Source organism: Haliotis rubra, unplaced genomic scaffold (genome assembly GCF_003918875.1).
Source record: "Haliotis rubra isolate DU_JTF1 unplaced genomic scaffold, ASM391887v1 Scf1236, whole genome shotgun sequence".
Classification (NCBI taxonomy): Eukaryota; Metazoa; Mollusca; class Gastropoda; order Lepetellida; family Haliotidae; genus Haliotis; species Haliotis rubra.
The window spans coordinates 110,114-126,066 of NW_025765155.1; the positions used below are offsets into that span (position 1 = coordinate 110,114).

General features: G+C 41.1%; 1 protein-coding gene across 1 annotated transcript; it reads right to left on the bottom strand.

Moving 5' to 3' along the window:
* Positions 1-4,180: 4,180 nt before the first annotated feature.
* Positions 4,181-8,262, bottom strand: LOC124266173 (fatty acid-binding protein, liver-like). Its single transcript, XM_046700976.1, has 4 exons — positions 8,106-8,262; positions 6,840-7,015; positions 5,404-5,514; positions 4,181-4,532 (listed from the first exon to the last, which is right to left on the bottom strand). Exons 1-4 carry the CDS (start codon positions 8,179-8,181, stop codon positions 4,482-4,484), a joined length of 414 nt encoding a protein of 137 aa, XP_046556932.1. The 5' UTR covers positions 8,182-8,262; the 3' UTR covers positions 4,181-4,481.
* Between the last annotated feature and the right edge of the window lie 7,691 nt (positions 8,263-15,953).

Consider the following 15,953-nt stretch of genomic DNA (forward strand, 5'->3'; position numbering starts at 1 on the left):
TATGCATGATCCTTTGTCTGTCGGCATCCCGGCAGGGGTCGCCGTTCACCAAACAAACAAACCCCAACAACCTAGTCATTTGAAACTTTCGACCCACATTAAATAAACACGCTGTATTGCTACCGTAATATGAATATTGGTAGGATCTTTGTAAACTAAAATCCATTCCGTGAGTACACAAAACACACTCCCTCGCAGATACAGGTAGTCAGTGGGTGAGTGAGTTGGGTTTATTGCCGCTTTGAACAATGTAAAGAGCGCTGGTCACAGGTCAGAGTTACGAATCATTACATGGTTGACCAGGTGGGCAGCCTGACACCTGATAGTTTGCATGACTTCAGTCCTGCCCCACAAAGGAACAACTGTGGTCTCACCTTACACGCGTAAATTCGAAATTGCCCCTGTCCTCCACGCAGAAAATGGGTACCCGGCGGGATGCTCATGTGACTGTTACCCTTCCAGCCCTCCATAGGCAGCTTGGGTTGTAGTGCACACTTATCCATTGATGTATCATTAATATTGGCGCTTTGAGCATACATCTTGTGTATGGAAGTTAGCCCAATATAACACACATGATCTTAATAACACTGACGACGTAAAATAGCATTCACTCGCACTCTTATCAAAGAATAAAAGGCTGTGTACCTTTAAGCTTGAAACGCCAATTTAATAACTAAATTAACAAACTAATGCACTTTTGAACTGACACCTGCAAGATTTCTTCAATGTGGCAAAATACCAAAATACACATGAAAAATGTGACTTTGATATGATCCTTACCATTGGCTGTTAATCTGGCGTGTACGTGGGAACACAGATGGCGCTGGCTTATCAGTTTCCTGTGTTGTAACCAAGCAACAGGAATGTTCATGCCTTGGTTTGGAGATCAATGCCGTGGTTTCATGCACGCTGACTCCACCGTTTGAATAAACATTGTAATTTGTGTCACTTTTCTGTATGAACTGAGTGTTTTATTGTCTCCTACATGTTAATATAGAAACGAAATGTATAAATCAATGTTTCATGGTGGTTAAACTGAAAGAAACAAGAAACAGATGATATTGTATACGGATATCACCCTTGTGTTGTATGTCATTATTTTGCAGACTGTTTGCAGCCCAGTACTTGTTGTTTCTAAACATTTGGGAATGTCCAATTTTCATGTGTTGACTTTATTTATCTACCTCAATATTTATCCGGCCATGAGTGAGTGAGTATGGTTTTGCGCCACCTTAGCAATATTCCAATAATGTCACGGCGGGGAACACCAGAAATGGGTTTTCCACAAATTGTTTAAATTTCCTTGAATTTCTCATTTCTTCATGGTTCTATATTACGTCCTGTTTCATAAATATATCACATCCGTTCATTCCTCCTTATCCTCATCCGCTCCAGGGTCCCGATCCGTGCACAAAACGTTAGTAACGCTACGACATTCGTCAGCCAATGCATGACTGACTGACTGAGTTTGGTTTTACGCCGCTTTTAGCAATATTCCAGCAATATCACGGCGGGGGACACCAGAAATGGGCTTCACTCATTGTACCCATGTGGGGATTCGAACCCCGGGTCTTCGGCGTGACGAGCCAACGCTTTAACCACTAGACTACCCCACCGCCCCTCCAATGATCTACAACAACAGGTTGTAACGTAAAGAACGCTTTATGGATCGGATCCCAGGTTCATCATTATTTGATTTACTATTTACCTTTGGATTCTGTTAAATGTACAACCTACCTTGCATACGCCTACACAACAGGCCACTAATCAGTTGTTCAGGGGTCAATCGATGGCTCAGTGTCGGACAAAAGAAAGTGAACAACTACTTTTTTCGTGGCTTGAAATGAATCAAGGCTTTTCGACCCGTGAAGATCTGGGTTAGAATGAATCTTCAGTAACCCATGCTTGTATTAAGAGGCGACTAACGGGATCGGATGGTCAGGCTCGCTGGCTTGGTTGACACATATGTGATCGGTTTACAATTGCGCAGATCGATGCTCATGCTGTTGATCACTGGATCATCGGGTCTAGACAGATGATAATTATGCATTATGCCATATATCTGGAATGTTGCTGAGTGCGACGTAAAACTAAACTCACTCACTCACTAAAAAACCACTAACAACCGAATTAGACCCCCAAATTATAACAATCGTATAAATGAAGCCAAACAGTGTTAAAACTGGGCGTTTCACGACATGCTAGAATGTGACCCAGACGATCTGACACATGCACTACAAGTGATAAAAGTCGATACCAGTCGATAACATTAGACACTTGTTAATGGCGGTTGCCACTTTAGTCTTGATACACTATCCAATGAAGGGGGCACGTGTAAATCATAAGTGACATGACACAGATGCCACAAAGAATAGGCCCTTTGAAAGCTTCCCCTATTGCCTGTTGATAACGTTACAAGTTAAAACATCAGCTGCACTTGCCGTTTCGTATTCCCTCGAACTCTTTAATGGACCAGTTTGAAGAATGTCAGGAATCCCCGACTACTGTTCAACCCAGATTCTGATGCCACGAGCTCATGCGTGTATATGTAAGTGATACCAGACCTCGGCGGGGTTTCCAGTTATAGAATTATATCACACAAACAAACATATTCGGCTTTTGGGAATGCTTGCAAGCCACGATGATCTCATGTGACACTAGTTTACTTAAATGGATTCACATGGAAAACTCTCAAACTTCTTTCAAATGCATTAATGGAGGAGAAAGAACTGAAATTACTCTTCAATGTTTTCACGAGTCTCTTCGACAGACTGGATACTTCAGTTCAACATGCAGCTATCGTCGTTCATTGTGAACAGATTCATTGAATAGAAACATACGCTATTGCATAACCGTTGGTAGGTTGTGGGGAATACCGATTTAATCACAAAAAATAAACTCACTCAAGGATTTTCATTGACGTTGTATTTGAGTGAGTGAGTATGGTTTTACGCCCCTTTTAGCGATATTCCAGCAATATCACGACGGGGGACACCAGAAATTGTGCTCATGTGGGAATCCAACCCGGGTTTTCAGTATGGGACGCTTTAACCAATGTCTGTCTGTCTGTCTGTCTGTCTGTCTGTCTGTCTGTTTGTGATGGTGGGTGAGATGATTGACCGAATAAATAAATTCTTGCTTGGATGATTGACTAACGATGAAAAAAAGGTGAAAAAAGCACAGACCCTCGATTTCAAAAACAGAAACGATGATACGAACCTACATCCAATACAGCCATTTTCAAACCAACGGCAAACACATAACTCTATATTGGGGCGGTGGGGTAACCTAGTGGTTAAAGCGTCCGCTCGTCATGCTGAAGACCCGGGTTCGAGTCCCCACATGGGTACAATGTGTGAAGCCCATTTCTGGTATCCCCCCGCCGTGATATTGCTGGAATATTTCTAAAAGCGATGGAAAACTAAACTCACTCACTCACTCAAATAACTTTATGATGCTGTCCTCTCCAACAGGGTGAGTTAGTTCAGTGGTCAAAGTGTCAGCTCGTCACGCCGGAGATCCGGGTTCGATTCCCATCATGGGTACAATACGTGAAGCAAACTTGGCTGGAATATTGCTAAGAGTGGCGTAAAACCTTACTCACTCACCCTCTAACAGGAGGTAGCTGTGTCACAGTGGTAGACACTGTTATGACGTATAATATTCAAGTGAGGACGGCGGATATTTTGGCTCAAATTCGAGTCCCGAGTAAATGTGTGAATCCCATATATGGTGTTTCTCGGCTCACTCTTCATGTCAAGGTGCGAGGGGTTTCTGCTATTAAAGAGATAACACTTTACGCTGCGACACACGGTGCTGTACAAACCGCACAAGTTACGTACGAGGCAGAGTAAAGCAACAGTGGCGTCCGAGAGAAGTGGGTAGGAGAGTAGGCTCGGAAAGTTTGACACAGGAGACCCATTACGTTTCGATCCTGTAAAACGCATTTTACAAAGGAACTATCGCTTGACAAGTTTCCTTTCGAAAATTGCCTTTGTTTCATCAGCAGAGAATGGGTACCCGGTAGGATGAGACTCTGTACTCCACAGGGAGCTGAAATTGTGATGCACAAAGAACCGTTGACGGCAGTAGTAATGGCACGAACTTTGAGTACATCCCTCCATGCTGTACAGGTGCAATAATAATGTTTATAATCATAATATAGACACATCAGATCGTATGAGTTAATATAAGTTTATTTTGGAAGTATTACGTGTAGACGGACTATATTTACAAAAGTTTTCACCTCAATGGATGAATCTCATTCGACACACGGCAGGTACCATTGGAGAAGCCGCGCTTAGTACTAACAGATCTTTGTATTGACAGACCGAGCCACGTGAGGACGTGACGTCGTATTTCCACTTGACGCCAATATCCCCAGCGTCAAGTAACCGGAAGAGCACTACAGTTGAACCGAAAGCTTTGATTGGCTGAGACAATATAACTTCAAAATATTAACAGTCATCGCGTTGGCCAATTTAAACTTTCCTCAGCTTCTGTGTCATCTGTCCATTCTTGCTGGCTGTAACCTGCAAAAATGAAACCGGTCATTAATAAAGGACACACGTTAATATCGGCTGCTTGCATGGCTGTGTGTTTACTGAGCAACTCGAACTGCCGTCAATCGGGGTGATTTTACGACATAGTCCAAGTGAAATTATCGTCAATATGGCGCCAAACTGAGCGTTACGTGCCTGATTCTTAAAGATACGGCGGTATATATCAAACAAAAAGGGTTTTGTGTCCTAGAAGATTAACAGATACAGATGGCGCTACTAAAGATCAAGGATCTTACCAGAGAACTGGCGATCATCTTGTTTTATTGAAAATTTATTTCTTGAGTGAGTAAGAGTGAGTGAGTGAGTTTAGTTTTACGCTGCACTCAGAAATATTCCAGCTATATGGCGACGGTCTGTAAATAATCGAGTCTGGACCAGACAATCCAGTGATCAACAGCATAAGCATCGATCTACGCAATTGGGATACGATGACATGTGTCAACCAAGTCAGCGAGCCTGACCACCCGATGCCGTTAGTCGCCTCTTACGACAAGCATGGGTTACTGAAGACCAATTCTAACCCGGATCTTCACGGGTCACTTTATTTTGTCCAACAGTGTACCTTCGATTGGCACCTGAATAACTGATTAGTGGCCTGTTGTGTAGGTGTATGCAATGTAGGTTGTATCAGTAAAAAGTATAAATAGCAAAAAAATAATTATCATTTCCCATACTGCGAGATTTCACTTGCAATTCAAAGTACCATATATTTTACAGAATTATTATTATGATACTTCAGCTTCAACCTCACTACGTGTGGGGAATCAGGACGACAGCTTCCATCTGTACTGTTCGGATTAACGGGGTCTGACTTTACATGAATGGTGTACGTATGACTTACCGCCACCATCTTATCTCCATCCATGCTGCGGGTTACAGTCCACTCCCTGTTGACGTCCGCCAGCTTGTAGCTCTCAACGATAGTGTCATTCTCTCCTTTCGTAATGGCCAGCTGAAATAGCCACGCAACATATCACAACCGGCTGAGTGAAATGACGTAAACCAAAGTACAGAAGATGTTGTCTCCCAAAGTAGGTGACAAATATGTCCTTAAACCAAAACGTACAAAACGGGACTAAAGGTAGCCTTGAAAAACAAGGGATCCGAGTCCGATTCCCTATATGGTTATGTGTGAAATCTGTTCTGGGATGCAACGCCGTGATGCACTTGCACACTCAGGAAGAAGCTGCCCTTACCCTTGTTTGCTACACCTTCTCACACATCAAGGTTGGTTTGTTATTTTACGCCGCACTCAGCAATATTCCAGCTGTATGGCGGCGGTCTGTAAATAATCGAGTCTGGACCAGACAATCCAGTGATCAACAGCATGAGCATCGATCTACGCAATTGGGATACAATGACATGGTCAACAGAGTCAGCGAGCCTGACCACCTGATCCTGATAGTCGCCTCTTACGACAAGCATGGGTTACTGAAGACCAATTCTAACCCGGATTTAGCTCTGAGGCACTGGCAGGTTGGGTTTAACGCCGATTAGGGTAGAGTTTAAGAGGAAACCTAAAGGAGAGTGAGGCGGGTCGTTAGCTTGTACCATTTTGCCCAAAACACCAACCCAGGCTAGTAACCCAAAATCATGAGACAGAATCCCGTATTCGGAATCGAAAACACAGCCGCTGTTTTTATACATTTGAGGAACATGGTTCTATAGCAAGCCGTTTTCACAATTACTAAGAAATACTGTTATCTTAATTTGTTGTAAAGATATTTTGAATGAAAACAGATATGTCTTGAATTGTATTTAAGAAATCTTGAATTCATTTCTAACACAGTTATGTATATTGTGATCGTAATTGTATTGATATCTTAAACACATTTGGAGATATCACAAAAAATCGTGTTGATATCTCAGTAACATTTTACGATATCTGTAATTCTACTTTATATATCAGAAATCAATTAAAGATATCTTCAATTATTTATCGATATTATGGAAACAATATAATTATCACCATATAAAATACAGAGATCTTTAAAGCAATTGAAGATATCTTTAATTTCTTAATAAATGTGAATACGTCTTGCCAAACGGTTCTCCAGAATTAGTAAAAAGGTGGGGGGTTTTACGAAAAATATTTAGCCCGGGTGGTTTCAAAATTGAGCAGAAAATGTATTGAATTCGTCAGTGATCTGAGGTTGTCATTCTTTAATCACTCATTATATTTGTCAGGCCCGCCATATAGCTGAAATATTGCTGAGTGCGGCGTAAAACTAAACTCACTCACTCACGTTAGGCCAGACCTTCGGTCGGTTGACGTACCCTGGGTTTTGTGCCATCAATGGCGGCGTATTCGAACTCTTCACCGAACTTCCACGTGTAGTCCTGCTCCCCGACCCCCTCCATGACGATGTGGGTCTTGTAGCCGTCCCCCTCCTTTTCAGTGGACACTGTGTAGTCCAGTTTGGTGTAGAGGTCGACCACGTCCTGGGGCAGACCTGGAATACAACACCGCCATCATCATCGACGCGACCCTCAATGTTCATGCAAAAACATGGACCGGTGAAGATCCGTTAGAATTGATCTTCCGTAACCCATGCTTGTCGTAAAAGGCGACTAACGGGATCGGGTGGTCAGGCTCGCTGACTTGGTTGACACATGTTATAGTATCCCACTTGCGTAGATCGATGCTCATGCTGTTGATCACTGGAACGTCTTTCCAGACCCGATTATTTACAGACCGCCGCCATATAGCTGGAATATTGCTGAGTGCGGCGTAAAACAAAAATAAGATGAAAAAACATTGTACAGTTACGTTTTTTTCCCTTAAATATTATCACGCTGATTGCGGAATCGAGCAAGATGGACCTGGCCGTATTATCATCAGAAATGGTTTTGAATAGAGTCAATGCATTAATACCACAGTAACGATGAATGACTGCGAACGATCACTATCCTTGTTTTTACAGGTTGTCCATCATCGGTCGATTTAAATTAATATTAAGGCTTTAAAAAAAAAATTTTAAAATAATTTAAAAATATCTGTCCTACTATTAAACACACTCAAATAAATGCAAACAAGCCGAACAAGCCGCATAACGCCCCCAACATGGCGGCAACTGATGGCATGGAAACGAGGCTTTTAACGGCGACTGCGCATGTCATGATCCTTGACAGGCTAGTTACATCGCAGCGAAGAGAGCGACTATGTGCGACCTAAACATGCTTCACTTCAAACAATAATGGAGATGTATTTTTTTAATAACAGGTTCATTAGACAACGTTTAAAAAAATGATGACCTAAAAGACAAGTAAACTTGACAGCTTTCGTGTGTGTGTTTTCAGAGTTGAAATTCACTCCGCAGTCCAAAGCGTTTCAACTCACTATGCAGAGTTGCGTCCCTTTGTCGTGCAGGATCGTGAGTTCCTGATTTGATGATTTGATCTGATTGTTTCCAGGTCAAGGTGATGCAAGAGAAAAACTTTTCAAAGTGCATTTAAACTTACTCACTCATATACAAAATAATTTATCGAAAAATATTTTGATTGTATTTTGTGAAATTTGTAAGACAAGCAGTATATCCCTACCTGCAGCCTTGAGGAACTCCTCCATGCCAACAGTCTCCTCCTTGATAACCTGCCATTTGCCGAGAAGAGCGTCCATGTTGATTAGTTGTGAGGAGAGAAGTATATGCGACAACAGCAAAGAGAATAAGAGGGCGAGCAGAGTGCAGCCCGGCCTTTTAAGGTTGTTGAGACTGAACTTCGACTCGGTGACTTGTCATCACAAGACCATAGTTATCTATGTCCAAAGATGAAGTGATAACACAAGATAGCCTGGCCGAGCTATATTTGACAAATTGGCGTCACCTCAACGAATTCCGAGGTGGGTTGTGATAACAGAATTCGATATGCAACTGACACAGGAGGGTAGAATGTATCCAAGATTATTGTCACTTCAGTCAGAATAAGTGGGTGTGATTGAGTTTAGTTTTACCCTGCCTTTAAGGGCATTCCAGCAATATCACTGCGTAGGGCACCAAAATGGGCTTCACACATTGTACCCATGTTGCGAATCGAACCCGTTTCTTCGGCGTGACGAACGAGCGCTTTAATCACTTGGCTACAATACCGCCCCACTCAAAGTGGATCGACTGCGATCCTGAACAGTATGGGGACTGAAGCGGGTATTGAGTGAGTGAATGATTTCACTCCGCTGTGAGTGAGTGAGTTTAGTTTTACACTGCACTCAGCAATATTCCATCTATATGGCTGCGGTCTGTAAGCAACCGAGTCTCGACCAGACAAACCAGTGATCAACAACATGAGCATCGATCTACGCAATTAGGATACGATGACATGTGTCAACCAAGTCAGCGAGCCTGACCACCCGATCCCGTTAGTCGCCTCTCACGACAAGCATGGGTTACTGAAGACCAATTCTAACCCGGATCTTCACGGGACACTTTATTTTGTCCAACAGTGTACCTTCGATTGGCACCTGAATAACTGATTAGTGGCCTGTTGTGTAGGTGTATGCAATGTAGGTTGTACATTTACAGTATCAAAAAGTATAAATAGCAAAACAAATAATTATATAACTGGAGCGGATGATGATGCGAAGGAAGGAACGGATGTGATATACATGTACATGTATGTATGAAACAGGACGTGTTTTAGAACCAGGAGGAAATGAGAAGTACAAGGACATTCAAACAATGGACGGTAGTAGCTAATTCTACGTCTTGTTCACTACGGGTAGGGTAAGAGTGAGTGAGTTTAGTTTTACGCCGCACTCAGCAATATTCCAGCTATATGGCGGCGGTCTGTAAATAATCGAGTCTGGACCAAACAATCCAGTGATCAACAGCATAAGCAACGATCTGCGCAAATGGGAACCGATGACATGTGTCAAACAAGTCAGTAAGCCTGATCACCCGGTCCCGTTAGTCGCCTCTTACGACAAGCATGGCTTACTGAAGATCAATATTCGAACCCGGATCTTCACGGGTATGGACGGTAGCAGCTAATGCTACGTCTTGTTCACTACGGATAGGGTAAGAGAGTGAGTATGGGTTTATGCCACTTTTAGCAATATTCCAGCAATACTATGGCGGGGGACACCAGAAATGGGCTTGACACATTGTACTCATGTGGGGAAGCGAACCCGGTCTTCGGCGCGACGAGCAAATGCTTTCAACATTAGGCTAATGTGATTAACATGAGGAACACGTTGTTTCTTCCCATGTCAGACTGATACTGGATGAATTTGGATGATGTCATGAAACAGAGTGAGTGAGCGAGTTTAGTTTTACGCCGTTTTTAGCAATATTTCAGCAATATCACGGGGGACAGGCAGACTTGCATAAGTCTCTCAGGCAAAAAATAATAGTTTAAATGATAATTTCTAAAAAATAGTAAATAACAGACTGAGGTCCTAAGAGCACAAGTCTGTAGGGTAAATATTAATAGTTTAAATGATAGTTTCTAAAAAAAATGATTTATAACAGACTGGGGTCCTTTTGTCCTCGACTTCATTAATACAACCTTGGAGCAAGGCTACCATGTGGGGGACAACGACTATTAACATTAATGAACATGCACGTGCAATACATGACAAGCAATCGACAATGCCGATGTGATCTGGTTCAGTCGAGATAAATCTGAACCACATTTGTGGTAGAGTAAAATGCTGCCTTATAGCTCTTTAATACTGATGATGGCATATTTACGTGCATACAGAACTTAGTAGAAATATGTACGTCCTATTCTGCATTAACAAATTAAATTAATATTCTCATGCGTAATACGACTGCGCTGGACGAATTCGACATATAAATATTAGATTGAACTTAGTATGAGTGGAATTCCTTTCAAACCAACAGCAAAATAAAATTTGGATGAGTGCATTTGAGTTTAACCGCCCAAAATGCAATTCATCAAATCTCGCCCCAGATAATGTCATCATCTCTTGAAGACCAGCTGCATCACCGAGTGTCTATCTTACGGAACCCTAGAAGAGTCATTATCGCGTTGTCTCCCTTACCACAACAAACAAAATTTCAAAAGTAACCAAATCTAGGTAAAAATGTGTCGCGTTGACCCATTGTCGGCCTTTAGTAGAATAAAAAAATATTCAAAGCACGACAACGCGTAGTCACATTGTCGCGCCTCGCAGTTTTAACAGTCGTTGCATATGTTTGTAAGGGCAACAACGCGACAATGACCCTTCAGGGATTTCATACTATTTACTTGCTGTCTGGGACAGGCTCACTTCGACTGAACGAAGAGTATATGAATGGACGTGTGTTTCCAATCCTTCAGATAAGATTGTTAAATATGATTGGCCAGCTAGAAGGATGCTGTATTATCCCTGACCTTCCAAAGATCAACAGAGTACATGTTCCACTCGCACTGAGAAAACCTTCAGATAGAAGTCCTACTCAAGCCTAGAAAGATAGCTCAGAAAGTAAGGATTGTGAGTGAGTGAGTGAGTGAGTGAGTGAGTGAGTGAGTGAGTGAGTGAGTGAGTGAGTGAGTGAGTGAGTGAGGTGAGTGAGTGAGTGAGTGAGTGAGTGAGTGAGTGAGTGAGTGAGTGAGTGAGTTTGGTTTCACGTCTTTAGCAATATTCCAACAATATAACGGCGATGGACACCAAAATTGGGCTTCATACATAGTACCCATGTTAGGAATCGAACCCGGGTCTTCGGCGTGACGAACGAACGCTTTCACCACCGCCCCAGTAAGGAATGTTCTCGGCTCCAATTAGACTTGTTCAGAAGATAAATATATATTTTTTAATAAGGTATGTCTGGGACTACTAGTCTATAATAAATGCAAATATTTTGAGACATCAGTAGCGTCAGGGAAGTGTCTTTTTAGGAGCACTGAATAACTATATCTGTGTAGTACGATTCGAGTCCATATAGGGAGCATCGTTAAGTTATCCACACTCATACTCAGAGTTTATTACTCAAAATGGAACCACCTCCGGTGGTACATAAGTACATAAAATGGAATGCAGAATATACAAATTATGCAAGAAGGTGACAGGGAATATACGCAATGATTACTGAAAACTAGAACATATACATTTGATAAATTTGGATCGGGGTTTGATTGTCGAAATTTTCGTTACTTGACATCAATTTTTTAAATGTAGAGGGATGAAGGAAGGAACAAGGGCTATCTGCTAGGTGAGTGATGCGTTGTTGGCTAAAATATGAACATCTAAAGATATAATGGAACATAGGCGGATCCAGATGGGGAGTGCAGGGGTGCGCGCACCACCCCCACCCCCCCTTTTGTCCTGAAAGTTTATTAAATGACCATTGAAACGCTCGTGAAAATGAAGTGTGCACCCCTCCTTTCTCAATAGTGTGCATGCCCCACCACCACCACCACCACCCCCACCACCACCATCACCCCTTCTCAAAAGCTGTATCCGGCCCTGATGGAATTCATCCCCAGTTATCTGCGAGTTACAAAGGTTACATACTCTTTCATTTCTTGAGAGATTTGTCTATCTCTCACTTTCTATTTGCAATTTATGGTTAGATGTTTTACAATATAGAATAGGTTTCCAAATGTTTTCAGATAGCAGTAATTATTGTCGAGTGAAGGTGAGTTTTTAAAAATCTTATAATATTGTCCTTTACATGAGTTATTCATTTCACTGGTCCACGATTGTAAACCCTGGTCTATCAGGACTCAGATTGTGATATGATCCATGATTGAGTATAATGAAAGGAGTTTACAAATACTGCCACATTTACAATATATATGTTTCACATGATTTAGCCAGGGGGCATCATCCATGATATAATCTAGAATGAAAACTGCAGTTTTGTTGTTTGGATGGGAAAATTTCAATTTGCACCAATAAGTAATTAATCGTTTAGAGATTTGGAGCTGAATAGGTTGTATCAAATTCGTAATTTCAGACAGGTTCCTAAAAGGATTAACGAATTTATACATCGAAATATCTGTAATGTAAAACGAGCGTCATACGTGGAACATGTAATCTACATCGATATATCCGTAGTGCGGGACGAGCGTCATATGAGGAACATGTAATCTACATCGACATATCCGTACTCGGGACGAGTGTCATATGATGAACATGCAATATAACTCAATATATCCGAAGTGCGGGACGAGTGTTATATGAGGAACGTGTAATATATATCGATATATCCGTAGCGCGGGACATGTGTTATATGGGGAACATGTAATACATATCGATATATCCGTAGTGCGGGACGAGTGTCATATGATGAACATGCAATATACCTCAATATATCGGAAGTGCGAGACGAGTGTTATATGAGGAACATGTAATACATATCGATATATCCATAGTGCGGGACATGTGTTATATGGGGAACATGTAAAACATATCGATATATCCGTAGTGCGGGACGAGTGCTATATGGGGAACATGTAATACATATCGATATATCCGTAGTGCAAGACGAGTGTTATATGGGGAACATGTAATACATATCGATATATCCGTAGTGCGGGACGAGTGTTATATGAGGAACATGTAATACATATCAATATATCCGTAGTGCGGGACGAGTGTTATATGGGGAACGTGTAATACATATCAATATATCCGTAGTGCGGGACGAGTGTCATATGGGGTACATGTAATACATATCGATATATCCGTAGTGCGGGACATGTGTTATATGAGGAACATGTAATACATATCAATATATCCGTAGTGCGGGACGAGTGTTATATGAGGAACATGTAATACATATCAATATATCCGTAGTGCGGGACGAGTGTTATATGGGGAACATGTAATACATATCAATATATCCGTAGTGCGGGACGAGTGTCATATGGGGTACATGTAATACATATCAATATATCCGTAGTGCGGGACATGTGTTATATGGGGAACGTGTAATACATATCAATATATCCGTAGTGCGGGACATGTGTTATATGGGGAACGTGTAATACATATCAATATATCCGTAGTGCGGGACATGTGTTATATGGGGAACGTGTAATACATATCAATATATCCGTAGTGCGGGACATGTGTTATATGAGGAACATGTAATACATATCAATATATCCGTAGTGCGGGACATGTGTTATATGGGGAACGTGTAATACATATCAATATATCCGTAGTGCGGGACGAGTGTTATATGGGGAACGTGTAATACATATCAATATATCCGTAGTGCGGGACGAGTGTTATATGGGGAACATGTAATACATATCAATATATCCGTAGTGCGGGACGAGTGTTATATGAGGAACATGTAATACATATCGATATATCCGTAGTGCGGGACGAGTGTTATATGAGGAACATGTAATACATATCGATATATCCGTAGTGCGGGACGAGTGTCATATGAGAACATGTAATACATATCGATATATCCGTAGTGCGGGACGAGTGTCATATGGGGAACATGTAATATACATCGATATATCCGTAGTGCTACATATATAATTAGCACGTATGAATGACTACTTGGCAATACATTTTATATGTTACGACTTAATGGCAAAAATAATATCAAAATTCTTGTAACAATGAAAGCAAATATCATATATGTTAAAAAAGGTAACAGATGTTCAAACATCATTTTCTGTGAGTGCATGTATGTATATGTGTACCGATCTTGCTTCATTATATGATCGGAGCGTATTACAAATAAGTTAGGTTGGCACAACACAAACGTATTCCACGTACATTGCTCAAACGATATATTTTTAAACAGTGTAGATATTGACCTCCTCATATGAAGAAACAGTATCGATACGTAATACACAGGACTACAAATCGAGTTAATTTATCAGTGTTTAATCATATGATCTACGTCCTTATGAATCACTCTGTTATCAATTATGATATGAGTCATTGATAAATCTTGCAGCATCAAGTGACTTACTTGTGTTTACATTACGTGGGATGTATTATCTGGTTTTCATCAAGTACACATCAAGTAGACATTTGAAATTTGGCTATGGTATCACAATTGTACCAAAAAATAACACTATGTTGTGTTTATACGCAAATTATTGCCTTATCAAGCTGTTTCTTCAAGTCTTTTAGAATGGCTCGATTACTATATTTACTAATATCTACACACAACATAACATTAAAGGGATTCGTTTTTAAAACCAATTCTGTTATACAAACATTTATCCATTGCATACTGAGATATATGTTAGAGCAAGATGAGGGGACCCCCCATGAATCAAAATCCATCTCTTTAGTATGAAAGGCAATCAGGTCTTTAGTATGAGAGGCAATCAGGTCTTTAGTATGAGAGGCAATCAGGTCTTTAGTATGGGGGCAATCAGGTCTTTAGTATGGGGGCAATTGGGGTTTTTACTATGGGGGCTGTCAGGTCTTTAGTTTTGGGGTGCTTTTTGGTTTTGATTTTGATTTTTGTTGGTTTTTTTGTTAGTTTTGATGTTGTTGTTTGTTGTTGTTGTGTTTTGTTGTTTTTTTGTCTGTTTTGGTTTGGTTGTTTTGGGGTTTTTGTGTTTTTTTTGTTGGGGGTAAAATAATAATGTTTTTTGGGGAAGCAATCAAGTCTTTAAATTAGTATGGGGCAATCAGGTCTTTAGTATGGTAGGGGGTCAATTGGGCTTTAAGTTTTGGGCAATAGGGTTTTTGGTATGGGGGTCAATCATGTCTTATGTATAGGGGCAATCAGGTCTTTAGTGGCGGGTGGGTGGAGTGGGTGGGCTGGGGTGGTCAGGTCTTTAGTATGGGGGGTAATCGGTCGTATTGTGGGGGACCAATGTTTTTTTAAGTATGCAGGGCATTGGGGTCTTTGGTATGGGTCAATGGGAACTTCAGTAGTGAGTATGGTCTTTAGTATTGGGGGCAACAGGGTCTTTTTGTATGAAGCAATGGTGTCTTTAGTATTGAGGACAGTGGGGCAGTGTTGCTTAAAACGTCCGCTCGTGTACAAATACACTCGCCCACTCATCTTTAGGAATGGGCCCAGGACAACATTTATGCTGAATATATTTTGAATCTTAAATATTATGTAATCAAATGAAATTAAATCGTTATTCCCCATAATCCACCAACGGCTAAGCAATAGCGTATGTTTCTATTCAATTAATTTGTTGATGTTCACAATGAACAGCGACAGCTGCATGTTGAACTGAAGAATCCAATATGTCGAAGAGACTCGTGACAACATTTAAGAGTAATTTCAGTTCTTCCTCCTCCATTAATATATTTGAAAGACGTTTGAGAGTTTTCCATGTGAATCCATTTAAGTAAACTAGTGTCACATCAGCTCATCGTGGCTTGCAAGCATTCCCAAAAGCCGAATATGTTTGTTTGTGTGATATAATTCTATAACCGGAAACCCCGCCGAGGTCTGGTATCACTTACATACACACGCTGCTACTTCAGCTCGTGGCATCAGAATC

What these genes read in the sequence shown, in the direction of transcription:
- LOC124266173 (XM_046700976.1), bottom strand. Translation starts at nt 8,181, where the DNA reads ATGGACGCTCTTCTCGGCAAATGGCAGGTTATCAAGGAGGAGACTGTT. An exon ending in TTGATGGCACAAAACCCAGG is followed by an intron (nt 5,515 to 6,839) that starts GTACGTCAACCG and finishes TGGCTATTTCAG; the next exon opens with CTGGCCATTACGAAAGGAGA. An exon ending in ATGGAGATAAGATGGTGGCG is followed by an intron (nt 4,533 to 5,403) that starts GTAAGTCATACG and finishes TCATTTTTGCAG; the next exon opens with GTTACAGCCAGCAAGAATGG.